Consider the following 18,875-nt stretch of genomic DNA (forward strand, 5'->3'; position numbering starts at 1 on the left):
AGTGTCAGCCCTTCCGACTCCTCCCACCCTGAATGCCAGCTCTTTGGTCTAATGTGCTGTTCTTATGGTTTCTCCAAAGCTGAATTCAGGTTGCTAAATTTATAGAGTCAGAGTAAATGCTTTTATGTTGTGGTTTGGAAACTCTAATGCAACAGTAATGAAGCAGAGCATCAGAATTCTGAAGTAAACTCAAAATGAGGGTTTGGCAGGATTTGGGATTGAGTACTTTGTTTGACTCACATCCATGTTTAAATGAATCTGGCTGGCTGGCCTGCATACTGGAGTTTACTTCAACATATCAGTGTCTCCAACTTCATCTCCTTTGGGATTAGCTCCATGCCAAAGTAAAACACATCTAGCATGCCTTCCAACCACTGTAATATCCAACTGAAAATGAAGCAAGCAAAAGCAATCCCCAAACTTAACAGTACAGCTTTACGAGGAGTAAACATTACACAACAAGTTAATCTACCTCCACCCCAACAGACATGAGCCATTATCATCCAGTGGAAAGAGGAGTGAACAGAAACCCTGTCCGAGAAGAACCCTCAGTTAGGTCAGGTAACTATCTAAGCCTGCACAATAGTGCAAACTGTACTGACTCCTAAGCGAAGGGATCTATAAAATAGCAAATCTTTGTTCACATCTCTAATAATGAGAGTAGAGATGGCAATTTCAGAATGACAGGTCATTCTAAGTTGTGCAAATAAAGGCTGGAAATAGTTTTTCAGGGCAAAATGGAGCTATTCAAAAAGTTCCACTTCCTGAACATCAGGCCACATTCCTGAAAGCCTGATAGACCTGATCTATAGGTGTCACTGCTTTTTTACTGTGCACCCTTCAGCTATTCACTCAACCATACAAACCCCAAACTCCACGTGGCTAGCAAGGATTGCTCCAGCATGACTCTTTCCACACTGAAGTTTGCAAGGTTCAGCTCACATGTGGAAGACAAGAAAACCTGCAGGGCTTCTTTACAACCTAAATATAATAGGAAACAGTGAGGCTGAGATATCTGAGTTCATTCATGTTGACAGTAGTAGAAGGAATGAACCCAAACTGCATAAACCAAGCCTGAGGACAACTATGGGGAAATATTTCTTGGTGGAATTAGCTAGACTATGAATACATTTGATATGGAAGTAACTACCATGTTATTTAAAATGTGATTATAGATTTTTCTTAAGACTGTAGAATACTGTATGGTTAAATTCTTGTTTGCTCTGCACAGAAGGACAGGTGGTTTTCTATGAACATCCTATGACAAAAAGCTGCAACCAGCTGAATCAGGACAGACCCTGGGCATCCATTCAGGGCTCCATGATCTCCACAGAGATTCAGTATAGCACCAGCAGTCTGCATGCATGAATGAGGACAAAATCATATCAATTATGGGAAATCTTCTAATAGTTACAATGGGAGCTGTCTTTGCATGTCCAAAGGAAGAGTAAGTCATTTTATCTCTGATAGTTTATTACCTCCCTCAGAGAAAAAAAAGCCTGAGTCTGCTTCAAGCCCAGTTCTCTGTGTACCAGCTCCCTTTAACAAAACTTGCCCTTTCCAACAATAAAAAGATTCCTGTAGCTGGCAAAAAGGACTTCCATTGAAGCATGTGAATTAAAAGCTTGTAAGGAGGCAGAGAGTGTCTGACAGGAATACGTTGCACAACCCAGATACTGTCTAACACTTCTTCACGATAAAAAGATCTGCTTATCCCTCTTCATGCCTATGTGTGTGGTTTAGATCTGTCTGCCCCTGGAATTAAAGCCACCTGACTTGCTATGAATTAGAACTGCATTTACTGTATGAGCTCCAGGTCTTCCAGGTCTCCAGTGCACTGTGCCTGCAGGACTTACAGGGATCAGAAGCGAAGTAAGGCTGGCTCCAGCCCAGCCGGCGGCACTGTGCAGGCAGCTGTCTCTGAGGAAAGATACTTCCTCGTTGGTTTTTTTCTGCACAAGGCCTAGCTGTGGGAAAAAACAGCATCTGGTCTTTGAAGGACACTGAAGTGTTAATACTCCATTTCTCAAGTCATGACGGTGGGGGCTACATGTAATTTCCTAATCACTGAATATCCAGGGCAGGATTATGGGTATCAATAACCTAGGGGAACTCAATTTGAAAATTATTTTCTCAGCTGACACACAGTGTTGATTGTCTTGCATGACCATGCCTTTTGTTAAAGTCAGAGCTAATTTTTGCATTCACTGCTACTAAGGCAGCTGGCACATAGATGGGGATTTTTGGAGGTTTTTTTGTTCTGTTTTCTGTGCTCCTGGAAATGAAAGATGAGTCAATTTACTAACTGAGCCTTAGAAGTTATACAAAGAGGAGAGTTTGCTGTGGGTAGCAATGAGACTTACCTTACTATCATGCCACTGGTTTCTCTCGGAATAACTACTTTGTCTTGCCCTCCACTGGGGAGAACAAAGATAGGCTATACCAAAACTTACTGTCAATATTGCAAGAGTGCTTGCCAGCCACAGTGCTGAGCTGGCATCGACAATCTGAAGCATTTTGTATTTATGAGCTTTGCAATCATCTCTTTTTGCAAAATGTACTGCCATCTACTTTCCACAGGGAAAATGGTGTAAGTAGAGAAATTCCAAGTGATATGAGTAAAAGGAAGCCTGTCTCAAATGTAAGGCAGCCCTTAGCACTCCCTAACCAGCTGGAGCCTCCTTCTGTCACCCACTCATCTCTTAGATTACTAACCTTCCAGGTCTGAGGTGATACGTTATTACATGTTGTATTACAGCAGCCCAGTACTTCTATTTGCTTGAACAGGTAATGTAAAAAATAGGCTGTTATTAAGCTTATGTTGGCATAAGCAGTATGGTATAGTCCAACAGGAATCACTTCTTGGCCAGGAAAGAGTAGAGCAAAGCTGATCAGTGCGGCTGTTTCTTTCTCAAACTGAAGGACTGGTTTACAGTGAGACATTCATCGTAACATTTACAACTTTTCCACAAAACACACCACAATGTGCTTCACCTACCTAAATGCAAAGGAAAATCAAAGAACAACCTGTAAAAAATGTCAGTAAACAAAATGAAATGCAGAACAGTCCTGCATTTTACAATAATGAAATTGCCTCATTTCCATTCAAAAATAAATGCCATCATAAATACACTCTTGGGGATGACAAAGATGATGTCTTAAAGAAAGAAAAATTTTTTTTCTTTGGTATAATGTGGAATAGATGGAAAGGAAGAGCAGAAGAATACTTCCAGTTGATGCCAGAACTTTTAGACATGGATTCTTTTCCAAGCATTCACATCAGCCTTGCAAACATGATTATGCTTTGTACTGTTGTTTTGCTGCCAGATATCCCCATTTATGAAATAAACATATCTCTTGATGGAAAAAACAACCTCCCATCATCAAAGCTGTAATGGTATATACATAATAAGCCATTAGTTCTCAGCAAAAGCATCACTGAAACCAATATAACTCCAATTGCACTGTTGGGAGCAGCAGGCTTGATGCTCTGCTATTTTGGAATTGATATATTTATTTCTTTGTGCACACTGGATGCGATGTCTATAGAAGAAATTTACCAACTTTTACACCCACTTTTTGATCACCCTGGAGAAGTGTTAAAGACTAAAGAGTAAAACATGGGAAAAGGAAACCAAAGTCTGTTCTTATTAGATACAGCTCATCCATAAGAGACTCTTCATGCTTTAGCCCAATATGCATCAGCTTTACCCATGGGATCCAGTAGATTGATCCAATGTCTATCAACTGCCATGGTCTTTGGACCAGAATCTTGCTCCATCTGGAGCTGAAGCCTGCACTGTAACATGGGGGTTTGTCTGATAAACACCACTTTAGCTCTGTTCACACAGAAACCATTTAGTCAGTAACATAGTACAGCAGTCTTGACAACTACTTCAGTGCACCTCTACAAAACTGTTCTACAACTATTTTCCTATAGCTTTATCTTGCAGAGGCCAGTAATACATAGGTATTTTCAAGTACCAACTAAAAAAGCCACAAAGGCAATTTATATCGTTCCATTTCTTCCTATTGCTTAAGATGTCCTACTACATCCAGCCCATGTCTCCCCTCGTCTCTGTGTGTCGACAGAGCATATGCTTGCTCTGCAATGAGCTATGTTGCAGTGCCATGCTGGATGAGCAGCTGTCTGGCAAGACAACTCAAGACTCCTTACAAGGCTCATCTCAGATCTGAGGATAACAAAAAAGAAAAATTTGATGGAGTCAAACATCACAGAATAAGATAAACTCAGGAAAAGGATCTCGGGAAAATGTTGATTTGGTGCTTCAGTTTCTACTTTTTTAATAACATTTGATGGGTTTTTTATGTAGTGAAATGCATTACATCTTCTAACATATTGTCTTTTTTAATAGTACTGTACGAAAGTCAACTTTAATTGTAGCCAGTGAAATGAATGCCACAGTTAGCCAATTAACCTTTCATTTTCCAGTTATCTATTCTTCTTGGTAAAAATGAAATTGCCATAAACAGAGTTTAATAAGAATCAGTATCAGTTTATATCAGTTCTGCTATGTTTTCATCTGCAGCAAAACCCTCTCAAAACTCATCTTTACTGCTGATAGACTTCCACCAGTCTCATTGTCCAACCAGCAGTTGAACTCCATTTGTGTTCTAGTACTTAGAAAGGCTGCGACCCTATTAGAAAAGTGTGCAAACTAAAGCTTTGATTCTGAAATCAAATCCATCTAGTTGAATATTTCTACAAATTTAGTGTCCAAATATTCTTACATAGACCTAGCTCCTGGACAGTGCCTGTCTTATAGACCAATTACTATATTATATGAGAGGAAGGGATAATGGTACATGTGAAGGTTATATTAAATCAGTCACTCTAATGAATGTAAAGAGAATAAAGCAACAGCTTTTTTCAGTTGGTGGTTTCTTGTTATTACATATTTCTGACAATTACTAAGTAAGTTTTCTTTTCTTCTAGAAGCCAGAGATCTACAGTGCACTGTATTATCTACAATTATTTTCATATGGTAACAGCTTATCTTTTTCTTTCACAGGTAAAAATTTTCAACAGATGTCTGTAGACCAACACAAGATAAAAAATCTTACTCCTGTACAGAACAGCCTAGCTCCCATACCCAACCACTATGCTCACAAAAGTAAGTACAGGCAAGTCTCAGTTACAGTATCATACTGTGTGCCTCCATCACTGGCATCTGAGAGCTTGAGAGAATTTTCATATTCCTTTTTCACAGCATCATAGAATGCCTGAGGTTGGAAGGCATCTTTGGAGATTGTCTAGTCCAACCACCCTGTCCATGGAGAGATCACCTGTAGCAGGTTGCTCGGGATCACATCCAGTTAGGTTTTAAATACCTCTAAGGATGCGGACTACACAGCTTCTCTGGGCAGCCTGTTCCAGTGTTCGACCACCCTCAGAGTAAAAAAGTTTCTTCTTATTTATTTGTGGCCATTGACTCTTTCCCCTTCATAGGACACCACTGAGAACAGTCTGGCTCCCTCTTCATTACTCCCCCCAGTCAGGCATTTATACACACTGACAAGATCCCCTGAGCTGCCTTCTCTTCTCAAGGCTGAACAGTCCCAGCTCTTTCAGCCTCCCCTTTGAGGCTGGACACTCCAATCCCTTAATCATCTCCACTGCCCTTCGTTGGACTTGCTCCAGTATGTTGCATGTCTCTCTCATACTGAGGGCCCCAGAACTGGACACAGCACTCCAGAGGTGTCTCACCCGTGCTGAATAGAGGGGAAGGATCACCTCCCACAGTCTGCTGGCTATGTGTTTCCTAATCCAGCCGCGGATGCTGTTGACTGTCTTTGCTGCAAGGGCAAATTGCTGGCTTGTGTTCAGCTTGTTGTCTATCAGGGCCCCCAGGTCCCTTTCTGACAAGCTCCTTTTCAGCTGTTTGATCCTCAGCATGTATTGGTGCAGGGCTCCTCCCCAGGTGCAGGACTTTACATTTCCCTTTGTAAGAGTCTTGTCCACCCATTTCTCCAGCCTGTCAAGGTCTCTCTGAATGGCAGCACACCCATCTGCTCTATCAGCCACTCCTCCCAGTTTCCTACCACTTGCAAACTTGCAGAAGGTGCGCTCTGCCCCATCATCCAAGTCACTAATGAAGACATTAAATAGTATTAGCCCCAGTATCAACTCCTGGGGTATTCCACTAGTGACCAGCCCACCTCCAGCTGGACTTTGTGCTGCGGATCACAACCCTTTTCTCCAATGAGTTTCATAGCATTGGCGTAGTAGAAGCAATGTACATCAATACAGGGACTTTGGTTCTGCATTTGTTTTCCAGAGCAAAGCTGACTAGAATTTTCACAGACACAGGATTTTTCACCCTTGGTTTCACTCTCGATTGCATATGCCTGTATGACCCTGGTAGCTTTTCACAGGAGGCAGGACATGATGTAACATGGTGACTTAGAGGATGTAAAGAGATGGATGACAACACCCTAATGACTGCATGGCAGAGAAAAGTTGGGTATGTGAGATGAAAGCCAGGATAAGGAATGACTCTTCTGCAGACAGCATGAAAAATATCATTACACTGATTTTTGTGTCCTTTTGCTAGCAAAAATTTGAGGGAAGAGGATTAGAACAAGATCATCAAGTTTTCAAAATCTTTGTCATTTTCTGAATGTTACATAGGTGAAATATGTTCTATCTCTCTCTGTCTTAAGAACAGTGGATACACTAGCTTTTACATGAGGGTGGGAATCATTCATTTCTCTCATTCTAACAGCAACTTGCTTCGGTAGCTTCTATAACACAGGAGCTAAAATAAAGGGATTGAGAGAGCAGCAGCCTGTTTTTCCTCTGCAGTTTCAGCCAGGTCCTCATTCCCAAGACAGTAAGAAGCAAGGTCCTGAAAAGCAGAGAAAGCTTTACGCAATTCCCACAGCCCTGGCAGTGTCAAGACTTAGTGAGTGTCCCAGGCTGCATCCAGCCAGGAACTGGGGTGTTCTTCACATACAAACACTAGCCCTGCTCCCAGCAGTGTCCTGGCCTCACATTCTTGTGCTCCACTAAGTGCATATCCCCCAGTGTATTTTGGATGAGGATTGCAGTTTACTATTTGTCACCCTGCAGATCAGCCAGGTCCTAAAGCATTCACATTTCAGAGCTAAATATAAGATTCATTGCCTCTTACAATCTGAGTTTCAGAAGCAATTCTGCAGCTATAACAATATTACTAAAAACGAAACAGCAGAGGTAGCTTTATAGGGAACATCAGATTGGGGAGGGGAAATACAGAATCCTGCACTGCTGCTGCACAGTAAGAGAGGAAGAAGAAAAGTAGAGATATGTGGAATACTGAGGTGGTATTCTCTGTCTGCTCAGAAGAGAATAATCTAACTGCTTTCAAAAACCCAGCTCCAAGTCTTCTATTTTTAAGCTTTCTACTGATGTTCTTTGTGTCTTCTAGTTAAAACATAATTGTAAGCAAAATCCTAAAAAAAATTATTTCATAATCACTGGTGTTCTTGCAGTAATTCCTACATACAGCCAGAATTTTAATTCTAGTCTTATGCCAAAACCTGTGTTTTACAAATAAGATACAATTATCACAGTTAATAATCATGGTTTAATTAACTAACACAGCACATTTATCCAGGTGCCATTACTGCTTGAACATCAGTTCAAGCCAATAACAGAAAAGCAAAGTTATTTGCAAAACAGATTACGTTTCTTCTTTCTTAACAAAAATGACATGTTTGACCTGGAGCTTTCCAAATAACTGTTTCAGAGCCAAGATTTCACTCATTCTCCATCCAGCCCTAAAAATATTACTGTTCTGGACACAGCCTTTATTCAGGCAAATGGCTCCACCAATGAAGTTTGAATATAAACATTTGTGTTTCTCTAATATTTTCATTACATAAAATGTGTGTTAAAAACAGACAACAAAGCCAGTGGAAAAAAAAAAAAAGGCAACCAGGGAGCTAGAACAATAAAATAAGCATAAATTAGAAAGAGAACTGAAACTACTCGGAGATTAACAGAAAGAAGAAACATCGCCCCAAAAAAAGGAAGGGCAATGAAAATAAGGAAGAGATGCTTTAATCTCTAAGCAAAACCATTTAAAAATACAAGTTAGAAAGAGGATAATAGGAATGAAACAGCAGCCTAGGAAAAGAGTACTTGAGTGACTTTATACCATAGTTTATACACTCCCACCCTCCAGATATTCTCAGGGCCAAAGAGGTCCCTCACATGGCTTCTTGAGTAGCCTCAGCACAGCCTGGCATCCCTGTTATTCTGCATGCTGCTGCTCCTCTCCCAGCGTACTCCTTCTATCTCATCACGCGACTTGCCCAAAGACCCCTGGAAAACAGGCTTACAACTATCACACACTGCTCACACAAAGCCAGAAGAAATTTCCAAACAAATATGGGACTTCTAGAGAACTGCTGCTCTTACTTCTTCATGTGGCTTAGAAGGTCTGAAGCCATAGTGAGGTTATTACTTGTTGGGAAAAAAAAAAAGATCTATTCTCCAGGTCATTTAACAATATTTTCTGGGCATCAGTGGTTGTTTTTGCTGTTATTCACCATGATTTGAAGTTTCTTCTTTCCCAAGTTAACAGCAAAGGATTCCACAAAGCACCCTCCTCTATGCAGAGGGCCACCATCATCCACTGCTTGCAAAAGGAAGAGTCTAAGAGCCATCCTTTCTGCTGGAGTACACACTCCTTGGGCAATGCCTCCCTGAACAGCCTTATTCTTGCCTCTGCAATTTTTAATAGCAGCCACTCGAGAGTCACTGCTGAGTGGAAAAGGCTCCCCAAATTAGTAGCTCTTATTGTATCACTAGGTCTTTGGTAGCTGACTCTTCCCTCTGAATGTGAATAATTACTGGTGCTTTTGCTGTATGTAGCTTCTGGAAGTTTTGCAACCAGCCTTAAGGGTTCTGTCTCTCACACACCCCAGTGCTGGGTCCAGGCTCGTGTGTTTCAATACATATACTAATACCAGTCATTATATGTATTATTTCAAAGCCATCCATCTACCAGTCCTGAAATTCTTATCAAATACCCTAAACTGGGTACAGTATGTAGGACTAAGTGGAAAGCATTGATGTTTGGATGCTGGTTTTTACTTCTTTGAATGAGCATGGGTTTGTGATGGCTACCTGGTCATGGGGGTGAAGTTAAACTGCACTGCTTTTGCCCTACTTAAACCCATCATTAAGGGCTTATCTAGTGCATGAAGTGTTCTGGAGATACTTTACACAGGTGTAAACTTTGAATGCATGAACATATGCCCATGCTTTAAAGAGGGAAACAACTGAGCCTCTCAATATGCATTTGGTTTACACACCAAAATTTCAATGAACTCAAAGCATTCTATCATGTGCCAGAAAACTAATGGGCCATTAATTGTATTTAGCCCTGCCTGATTCACAGAAATTCAATATGAACTAAAGAAAAGTATTAATTGTATTATTTTTTTTTTTTCATGGAAGGGAGAACTAAGTGATTTCCTGAACTTCTGAACATGAACAAACCTTGAATATTACCTATGAATTACACTACATTGCCAAAGGCCACACAGCTCTAGTAAACACTGCCTGCTCAGGTCATCACAACTTGAATTGTACTGTAATTAGCATAAGAAAAAAAAAAAAAAAACACCTACCCATTTTTTAAATCCTCTCTATAAAGATTCTGCTTTGCCCCAAATAGATACCTGGGGAGTTTTAGAGAATTACTGCTCCTGATAAAGAATGATGAAATGAGTATATGGCATATGGTACAGGGGAATATGGCAAGGAGAACTTCAGCCTCTTTTGCAAATGTATATAGTAGAAAAATACATAGATGCAAAGGTCTTTCCATGCCCACTGCAGACATTAGAGAGGTAACATTTGTTTTCAACAGGGTAAATTTCTGACTTATTAATTATATACTATGTAAATCTACAGACACAGAAGGGCTTCAGTGGCAACACTGGTGTTCTTCTGCTTTGCTGAGGCACAGAAGCTGCAGGGTTTCTGCTTGAACTTCTTCAATATATTTCTGACTTGGGCACAGTCTGTGTCCCCAGTTACCTGCAGGACTGTAACTCCCCTAGCCAGTTATTGCCCAGCTTACCTTTGGACTTTTGGTGGTTTGGGATTTCTTTGTTTGTTTGTTTTCCCTAAGTGTAGTGGTTTGCATTTGCTTTTGCTGAGTTTTGCTACCTGAATTTCTTACTGTTTCTCCAATATATCAAGGTCATTTTCCATTGTAAACCTGTTATCTGGGAAATTACACCTTGCGTGCCTTTTTTTCATCAGGTGTGTGTCCACGTTACAGTAATGGATCTACCTTATTTTTTTATGAAAATCTCTGACAAAGTTAATAATCCTTCCTTATTAAAACTACATAATTTCTCACTTCTACATCCACTCCACCAGTGTCCCAGATGTTCTTTTTGATGTTGCTTGATGAGCAGTGAGAAGGCAGACTTCATAGGTTCAAAGATTCACTTCTGAGAAACACCAACTGTGGGCAGGATTTTAGGTATTTAGGATTTTTTAGGTTAGGTTAACTGACTTGAAACTCCTCAAGTCCTCTTTTCCTGTCTTTTTATTCTACAGCCCTCAAGAAACTCCATCCACTATTCTACCTATGAGTTCCTCAAGTGTGCTGAACGTTTAGTTTGGTTTGGGGATTTTTTTTTAAGATCAGAATTGACTTCTAAATTGCAGATTGTCACAGGTGCATTGACTGCAGTAGTTACTCAGTTCATACCAGCTGATTATGTGGTCTATTATGCCTAATACAAAATAGGTCATTTATCAGTTTATCCTCTGTTAAAATGGTCCAAATCTAGATTAAATTCAGATGTTTCTCTGGAACTCCATAAAATTTTCATTGTGTTAAGAGACAATACTCTTCTCCTTTCCTCATTTCTGCAGAATTTCCCTGAACCTGCACCATGAAAATTTCTGTCAGAGGTTATGGAAAGGGAATACCCAAAGGGGCTGTCAGGAAAAATGCAAACATGACCACTCAGGTTTTCATTGGAGTTCACCAGGAAATGGAATGATAATGACGGGCTGAGATGGTCACCTTTTGAGCAGAGCGCTTTACAGCAGGATTCTTCTTGCATGTAAAGAACCAGGACATAAGCATGATACCAATCTGCAGAGAAGCAGTTGGCTCAAAGAATGGTTAATACCTGACCACTAGGAAGCATTTGTGGTTAGTTTTAAAGGATGAAGCCAGAGAAATAGACAGAGAATCCAAATAACCTTCTGGAGGCTGCCATGACTAGTAAGATGAAACTCAAACTAGAACATATCAGAGGAAAACGTTAATAGCCTCTCCTATATTCATCACAACAGATGCAGATGGAAGGAAATCACAGATGGAATGAGAATGCAACCAAGGAAAAATTAATGTGAAAAATTGCGGGGAAGATTCTCTAGCCAAAACAGAGATGGTGTTATCTCCAATAGAGAACCCTTCATAAGGTTAAACAGAAAAACACAAACTATTTGTATAAAAAGAACTTGTGAATAAAATGGAGATTTAAATGAAAAGAAACTAATGCAATTCACAATAAATTCCAAGGCAGAAAAAAACAGGTCTACAATTAAGGTTTTGAATTCTCCTTTTAAAAAATCAGGAAATTAGTCAGTGAGTTGCCTGAATGAAGGAGCTTGAGCATTTTGATTTAGAGAAGATATAAAACTATATTAACTATAAAGCACAAACAATGTTACATTGCTGCGTGTGAGGTGGAGATTAAGGGTGATCTAACTCCACAGTTTCTTACAAGACTGCTGACACACGAGACATACAACAGCTGTGGCTCTTGTGTTTCAGTGTGGGTCTTACTGGGATACTTTTGTGGCTTGTGACTTCCAGAGCACGTGTGGACCTATCTTCATGATTGACTGTGCCTAAAACAACCCAGACAGTGTCCCACATTCTTCCATTTCACCTTCCTAAGATTTTGATCAGTATTTACCCTGGTTAATACAGCATCCTCCCACAAAGGTTTTGTTAAAAATAATATATTCCCATGGAACATTTCTGTTTCAGGCAGCCTGTGTTTTTTGATGAAAAAGTGTCTAGTGGAAATCTCTCCAAACAGACCAAGTCTCCTTCAGACAAACTACAGATTCTCTGTTTATCAAAAGTAAACCTTTGAACTTATCGAGTCTTATTGATCACCAAACACAAAGTAAATCACTTAACACTGGAGTTGTTTTCTTCAGTTGAATATTAGCCCTGCCAGGCTTTAGTGTTATTTTTACTCATATTTTGATCAAATTTTTCAAATGCAGGTTTGAGGACACACAACACAAGACAAACAAACAACAGTTCAAAGAAAGCAGCAAATTCATTTGTAAAAAAGTCATGCTTTTCACTTTCTGTGCACTCTCTCTCTTTTTCTTTTTCCTCCAGTCCAGCTACCATCTCAGGGTGCTAAGAAGTTTAAGTCACTGCCTTTAAATTCCCTAAGGACTGGTGCAGTTACTCTCCCACCAGCCCCAACCTCCAGATCCCAGAAAAGGGGACATTCTCAGAGTCATCTGCTCTATTCTCTCTTGCCTGGTCTATCAGGAGAGCCTCTGAAACCAAGCTGTGTCCTACCTGCTATCCCAAGCCAGAAGAAATCTAACCCTGCAGAAGAGCTTGAGAAATCTCTCACCAAACCAGACACTGAAAATTAACTCATTACACTGGCCTCACTCAGTTGAAATATATCTAAGAGCTTGTTACAAGGTAACTGTACAGTAAAATCTCATTAATTTTGCACTAACGATGCTCTTGTGAACTGGAGGGTAAATGAACAAAAACCAAGAAAGGGTAGCACATCACAAAAGCCGCACTGTGCATTTATATAGGCATTTTCATTATAGTTTTCATTTATGATGAAGTAACTAAATCACTATTTCACAGTGCTGTAAATCTATTTTGTGAATGGAACCCTCATACTGTGCAGTCTTGTTGCAGCAATGTGCTGTTAAGCCAGAAAACAGGAACAAAGAGTAAGATTTTCTGCGTGATTTAAAAGGCGGAATAGGGGAAACATAAATTGACAGGGATTCTCTGTAGTTTGTAAATGCAAAGGTGCTGATTCTGAAGCTGTGTGCCATCAAAAACACCTTTTTAAGATTAAAACAATAAGCTCAGAATAAAAGGCAGTTTTAGCAAATAAGGGGGTTTGGCTCTTTGTTTTTCACATATTTTCTACATTGTAAGCTTGTGGGGTTTGTGAATTCAACAAGCTAAAAAAATACAATGAAACACTAATCTCTGTGGGACAGACAGGGCTATAGCACACACTGTTCAAAACTGTTCATTGCACTGACAGATTTATGTGTTTCATTTAATCCTTCGTGTTTCTCAGTGACAAAAATGCAATTGTGTATTATAATTTTCATAAAACAAGGACTGCATGGTCCTGAGTTATTATGCATTATTTCATCACTTTGATCACTGAACTGAAGAAGGCAATCTAACTAGAGTGCTGTTCAGTCAAGAGCCTTGGCAAGTGTTATAAGTCTTTGACTAAACATTTCACAAGACTGTCCTTTCCTAGAGGCCGACAAAGACACCAGCCTCTGCTTGCTTCAGGATTCTTACCTAAATCTTGCTGCTGTTATTCTAGAGGCTTCCCTGCTTCTGATTACAGAGGGGCTGTAGCCATTACTGTTGGCAGGGGGTGGGGGGGGATAGTCCCCTTTTGTCACCCCTTCTGTAACACCATTGCTAATAAACCTGTCTTACAGTAGCTCTACATCAGCAGTTCATTCAACCAGGACGTGGCATTTCTGTTTATCTCTAAATGTTTTATTAGCTGTACAAACATTTCTTTTGCTGTGTCACAGTAAAAGACAAACCTGACGTGAAAGAGAAGGTAATCATGTCCCAGTTGCTGCAGTTTCCAATTTCCTTGTGGTAATGACTGTAAATAGAAGGACGGCTGGTGGCTGTTGCAGACAGTCCGAGAAAGAATAAAGCAGAGCACGACAGCTGCTCTGATGCAACACAGCGAAGAGGGAACTTTTGCACACAAATAAAAGGATTTTTTTTTTTTAAACATCTAATCCAAATGTCAGGGTATAAAGCTCAAATTCAACAAGCGATGTAAACCTCTAGCTTCTTGCTGAAATCTGTGAAAGTAAAAAGCTCATGTGCTTGGGCCTGTGTTGTGGTTTAACCCCAGCCAGCAACTAAGCACCACACAGCCGTTCACTCATTCCCTGCCCCCCGCAGTGGGATGGGGGAGAAAATCAGGAAAAGAAGTAAAACTTGTGGGTTGAGATAAGAACGGTTTAATAGAACAGAAAAGAAGAAACTAATAATGATAATGATAACACTAATAAAACGACAACAGCAATAATAAAAGGATTGGAATGTACAAATGATGCATAGTACAATTGCTCACCACCTGCCGATGGACACCCAGCTAGTCCCCAAGCGGCGATCCCCCACACCCACTCCCCCCGGTTCCTATACTAGATGTGACACCACACAGTATGGAATACCCTGTTGACCAGTTTGGGTCAGGTGCCCTGGCTGTCCTGTGCCAACTTCTTGTGCCCCTCCACCTTTCTCACTGGCTGGGCATGAGAAGCTGAAAAATCCTTGACTTTAGTCTAAACACTCCTTAGCAACAACTGAGAACATCAGTGTTATCAACATTCTCCACATACTGAACTCAAAACATAGCACCGTACCGGCTACTAGGAAGACAATTAACTCTATCCCAGCTGAAACCAGGACAGCCTGACAGGCAAACTAGTCCCTGAGGCTAGACAGAAGAAATACGGCATGACAGAAGCACGCTCTGTTAAAGGAAAAATCAATTCTGTCATGTTCTGTCTTTGCACCTGACCAGTCCTGCCTAGTCCAGCCTCATTGAAAAGTCCAGAGTCCGTCCTACAATGTATCAGACTGGCTTTTGGTCCATGGACTCACTGTGTGAGCTGCTCTGCTCTCCAGAGCCCCTAAGCTTGTCTGCCCTGGAACTCCACCACTTGCAACCCTGTGGCCTCACACAAGAGGCAAGTGGTTCATAAGTCAGTTCCTAGAAATATTCAAGCTCCAGTGCAGACGTTAAGCCACTATCAAATGGTACAGAGCAGATGGTTTTGGTGCAGACTGCACAGAGGAGAAAGAAAAACTAGTTCATATGGCTCTGGCCAGCAGCAAATAACTTCTCTGTTAACTGTGTCAGTGTAGACATGAGGAGAATAAGGTTTGTCTTCACAGAGTGAGAGCCCAAAGTAACCACTCTGGCAGAGATTAATTATCTCTAGTTTAACACACTGCTTGGGAATGGGTATAGTGCGTGGAAGGAAGAGAAGACCAAATGTCACAGCAAGGAAATCCCAGTGAGGTCAAATGTTTGTAACTCCATCGCCACTCTAGCCATTTTGAGTTGGTAAGAAAACCAAGCTTTTTGCTATCAACTGGGACGCCTCAAAAGAGGCAAGTCATGTGCTGCAACTCCATGTTCTTCCTGAGTAGAAGGGAATCCCCATTGCTATTATTGGCTTTGAGAGAGGGGGTGAATCTCTCTCATCTCTTGTGTTATCCTGCCTGTCCAGGGACCGGGAGAGTCCTGGGCTCCCTAATGGCAATCGTATAAAAGCTGTGGTGGCACCCATTTCTTTGCCAGCTGCAGTTCCATGCTGGAGACAAAGATACAGGAGCAGTCTGTGTTGGCTTCCCATAGAGGCTTGAACAAATTTCAAATGTTTCCAGTATTACAGCAAGAGAGAAAGGGAGAGACATTCCCCCATGCCTTAGGCTAGACACTTCCATTCCCAGAAAGGAAGTAATCAGCTTTCTGGTTTTCCTATTCAGCAGTGCTTTGTTAACGCAGCATGGGTAGACAAAGCTGAATAATGAACAATTTTTGAACAAAGATAACACTGTCTTTCACATTAATTTCGCTCAAAAATGCAGAATTTCAGGTGCACTCACTTGAAGCTAGAAACACACATTACCACTGCCTCCTCTCTATACAATCAGTTTGTGTGACAGGAGACATCTGCTAGCTGATTTTTTTCCTATCATTTCCCCCTTTTTTCCTTATCTTTTTCTGGGAAGGTATGTTTTTTTCCTTGGGTCTCCAACCCAGCAAATACACTTTTTCAGGAAAGGAATGCAAATCTAATTGCCTGTTCAAAAGTAAGCATAGAATACAGTACTTACCTGAACTGAGACAGTCTTAAATACATGGTAATCTGAACTAAGATGCAGGTCACTTTTCTAATGTGTTTCTTCTGTAGGCTGTCAATAAAGAAGTAGTTCACAATTTACCAAATATATATCTTTTAAAAATTAATGCTCATAGAAACCACTAAAAATTATTCTCAGAAATGTTCCCACAAGGAACTATTCTTATCTTTGGGGTTTGATAGCCAAATTCTACAGTAAATAAACAAGTCACATTAAGTTGAAGTCTTTCACCTTCAGAGGAGAGCAGACTGTTGACTGCAGCTTACTGCATGAAAGATAACAAATGAACCAATACCTACTTCAGCTACACTAACCTCTTGCTCTGACCATTCCTGGAAGATAATGGCAGGAGAGACAATAAAAGGCTAGCACAGTTGATTAGCAATTGCCAAGAAATGTCTGGTCAGAAGGTCATGACAGAGATTTTTTTTTGACTCTGTCTAGTGATTAAATATCTCTGGCACATTATTCTGTGGCACTAGTTGAGTGTTAACTCATAGAGTGTTGCAGTACTTAGGTGTCTGGGGAGTTTGGCTTGGCACAGAGAGCTAAGAAAATATACATAATAGAGGATACGTTTTCTGACCAAAACACAATATACTTCCTCACTGGAACATGATCTACATTCTATATACAATTCTTATGAACAGAATTTGAAAATGCTTTTAAAAATGGTGCAGCCTTTATTCCAGAGGACCATTTACTTACACATTGATACCAAATGGAGTGGTCCACACTTCCAGTAAACTCTGCAGGAGGTTAACACTAGTCCATTATTTAAAACAAAGAAAAATGTTTGTATGTAAAACAAAGGATCATCCAGTATTATGAGGATCTTTCAAAGACTATTCTATTGATGAGCAGAGTGTCTGATGAGCAGGCTAATTTTCTTGTATAAATACCTAAAGAGGAAGCTATATCCTCTAAAATTCAGCCCTAATAAAGCATTTTAAACACCCCTACCACTGCCAGAGGTGGAGATCTCTGACCCTTCACCCAAAATACACTGCATTCTTTTACCATCAGCAAAGAGCAGTCTGTACAATCCATATATTTTTCCACTACAAAACACCAGAAGCATCACAGTTACCACTTCAGGACATAAAAGCATAGCAACATTTCAAACAATTCTAATAGGTCTATAAGAGCTCATCTGATCATACTATCACCACGAGTCATCAGACCTGTTACTCTGCATCTGCATTATAATAATGTTTAGAAGAAGACAGAAGTATTGAAAGTATACATTATTTGCCTTTGTATTTTAAAAGTGGAATTTTTCTCTCATTATTTTCATAGGGTTTTCCTATGTTCCTTAGTTTCAGAGAAAGCAAAGATTTTCCTGCGCTGTCCCTATTAGTGGAAAAGCTCAGCATTAGGAGAGAGACAGTTTAGACCAGAGGTTATCAGGTGTCCAGCATCAAAGCCACCTCTAACCAAGGGCAGTGGGTAGTACTTGATGTGAAGCACTTGACACAGAGCCAAGAAATAAATTCCAGGCCCATCAGGATCCTAAAGTCCAAATGTTCCCTCCCTGCCAGCCAACACTGTCAAAGGCCTGCCTTCTGCTGCTACTGCTGAGCCTTGTAAGGTCTGCAGACACCTACATGGTACAGCCCCCTGCAGTAACTTTCCATTCCCCACGTCACTGTTTGCGGTGCTCTAGGCTACTTGGCATCATGGTGTGACCTTCTGCTGCTCTGCAAATACCAGGATGAACCTGCAGAGTCAAGGGGGTGTTCATACCTGTCCAAGAGGAATACTTGACTCCAAGGACATGTGCCTTCCTGCACCTTTGTGAATGTTTCTGTGCTCAGCATGTGGGATCCCATCCTTTGGAAGAAAGCTGTGGTGGAGTTCCTTGTATCACACAGGAGCAGACTGAAACTGTCTAAACACATCAATGCACTAAGGCTCGGTCCAGCCCTCCCAATGTGTCTCTGTAGCCATCATCACCACCACAAAAGACCCCACAGTCATAGCCTTCCCCATCAAGATTACATCAGGAAGATTAGTTTGGTAAAAGGACGAGTGAGGACAAGGAGCCAGAGGCAGATCCCATGCTCACACAGTGCCACAAACTTCAGCTATAATTTCAGCTTGTCAACTGAGCTGAAAGTAGCTTTGCATATCTGCTGAAAACTATGAAGGGAGACCTTCCCACAGTGCATGAATAGTTGGCGGCACTTAAATGATGGAGAATAAATAGGACTGTTTCTTTCATACACAGAAGTTGAGGGTAAATATCATCCAATGAAGGAAAAAATATAAGGTCTAACCAGAAAGGCTATACTAAATATACAGTTGTAAAGACTACTTTTTCAGTTTCTGAAATTTGCCAATCCTGTCCTGTTTCTGAAGTGACTATTTGTGGTAGACTCTTGGAAATAAGGCAGAGATGTATTAATAAGAACAGCTAAACCAAACTGTCAAAAGGTAACTTAACCCAGAGGGAGGCTCTGCTTCCCATTCTGTCCAAATCCTAGCACCAGACAGATGTACTTTTTTTCTGATCTGGAGGTCTGGAGCTTCTTAAAGGTTCATTCACCCTCCGGCTGTTGATCCAAAGAGACATCCTGTGTAGGGAATTTATCAGAAAGGAGTTGGATGCTTTTGAAAATTCTAATACTTGAAATTCTAAAAATATTTTTGTGCTTTGGCCTCTCCTGTTACAGTGTC

At 40.6% G+C, this 18,875-nt stretch overlaps 1 protein-coding gene and 1 long non-coding RNA gene across 18 annotated transcripts in view; one reads left to right on the forward strand and one right to left on the reverse strand.

The window, feature by feature from the left end:
• The window catches only part of ANKRD55 (ankyrin repeat domain 55), a 59,063-nt gene that overhangs the window by 34,335 nt on the left and 5,853 nt on the right, over positions 1-18,875 (forward strand). For 6 of the 12 annotated variants that reach the window (XM_041120616.1, XM_030005477.1, XM_030005471.1 and 3 more), the window contains 2 exons: positions 5,034-5,135; positions 12,405-13,158. In XM_041120616.1, the coding sequence (XP_040976550.1) occupies positions 5,034-5,135; positions 12,405-12,673 (371 nt within the window). In that variant the 3' untranslated portion in view covers positions 12,674-13,158. The other 6 variants (XM_030005475.2, XM_030005478.1, XM_030005479.1 and 3 more) reach the window with 6 other exon arrangements.
• LOC115337292 overlaps positions 1-18,875 on the reverse strand; it is a 47,393-nt gene that overhangs the window by 3,538 nt on the left and 24,980 nt on the right. For 5 of the 6 annotated variants that reach the window (XR_003922078.2, XR_003922076.2, XR_003922077.2 and 2 more), the window contains one exon: positions 16,170-16,247. The exons of the other annotated variant lie outside the window; for it this stretch is intronic. This is a non-coding gene — a long non-coding RNA (uncharacterized LOC115337292). The remainder of the gene's footprint in view (positions 1-16,169; positions 16,248-18,875) is intronic. 6 annotated transcript variants of the gene reach the window in all.

This window comes from Aquila chrysaetos, chromosome Z (assembly GCF_900496995.4).
Source record: "Aquila chrysaetos chrysaetos chromosome Z, bAquChr1.4, whole genome shotgun sequence".
Taxonomy (NCBI): domain Eukaryota; kingdom Metazoa; phylum Chordata; class Aves; order Accipitriformes; family Accipitridae; genus Aquila; species Aquila chrysaetos.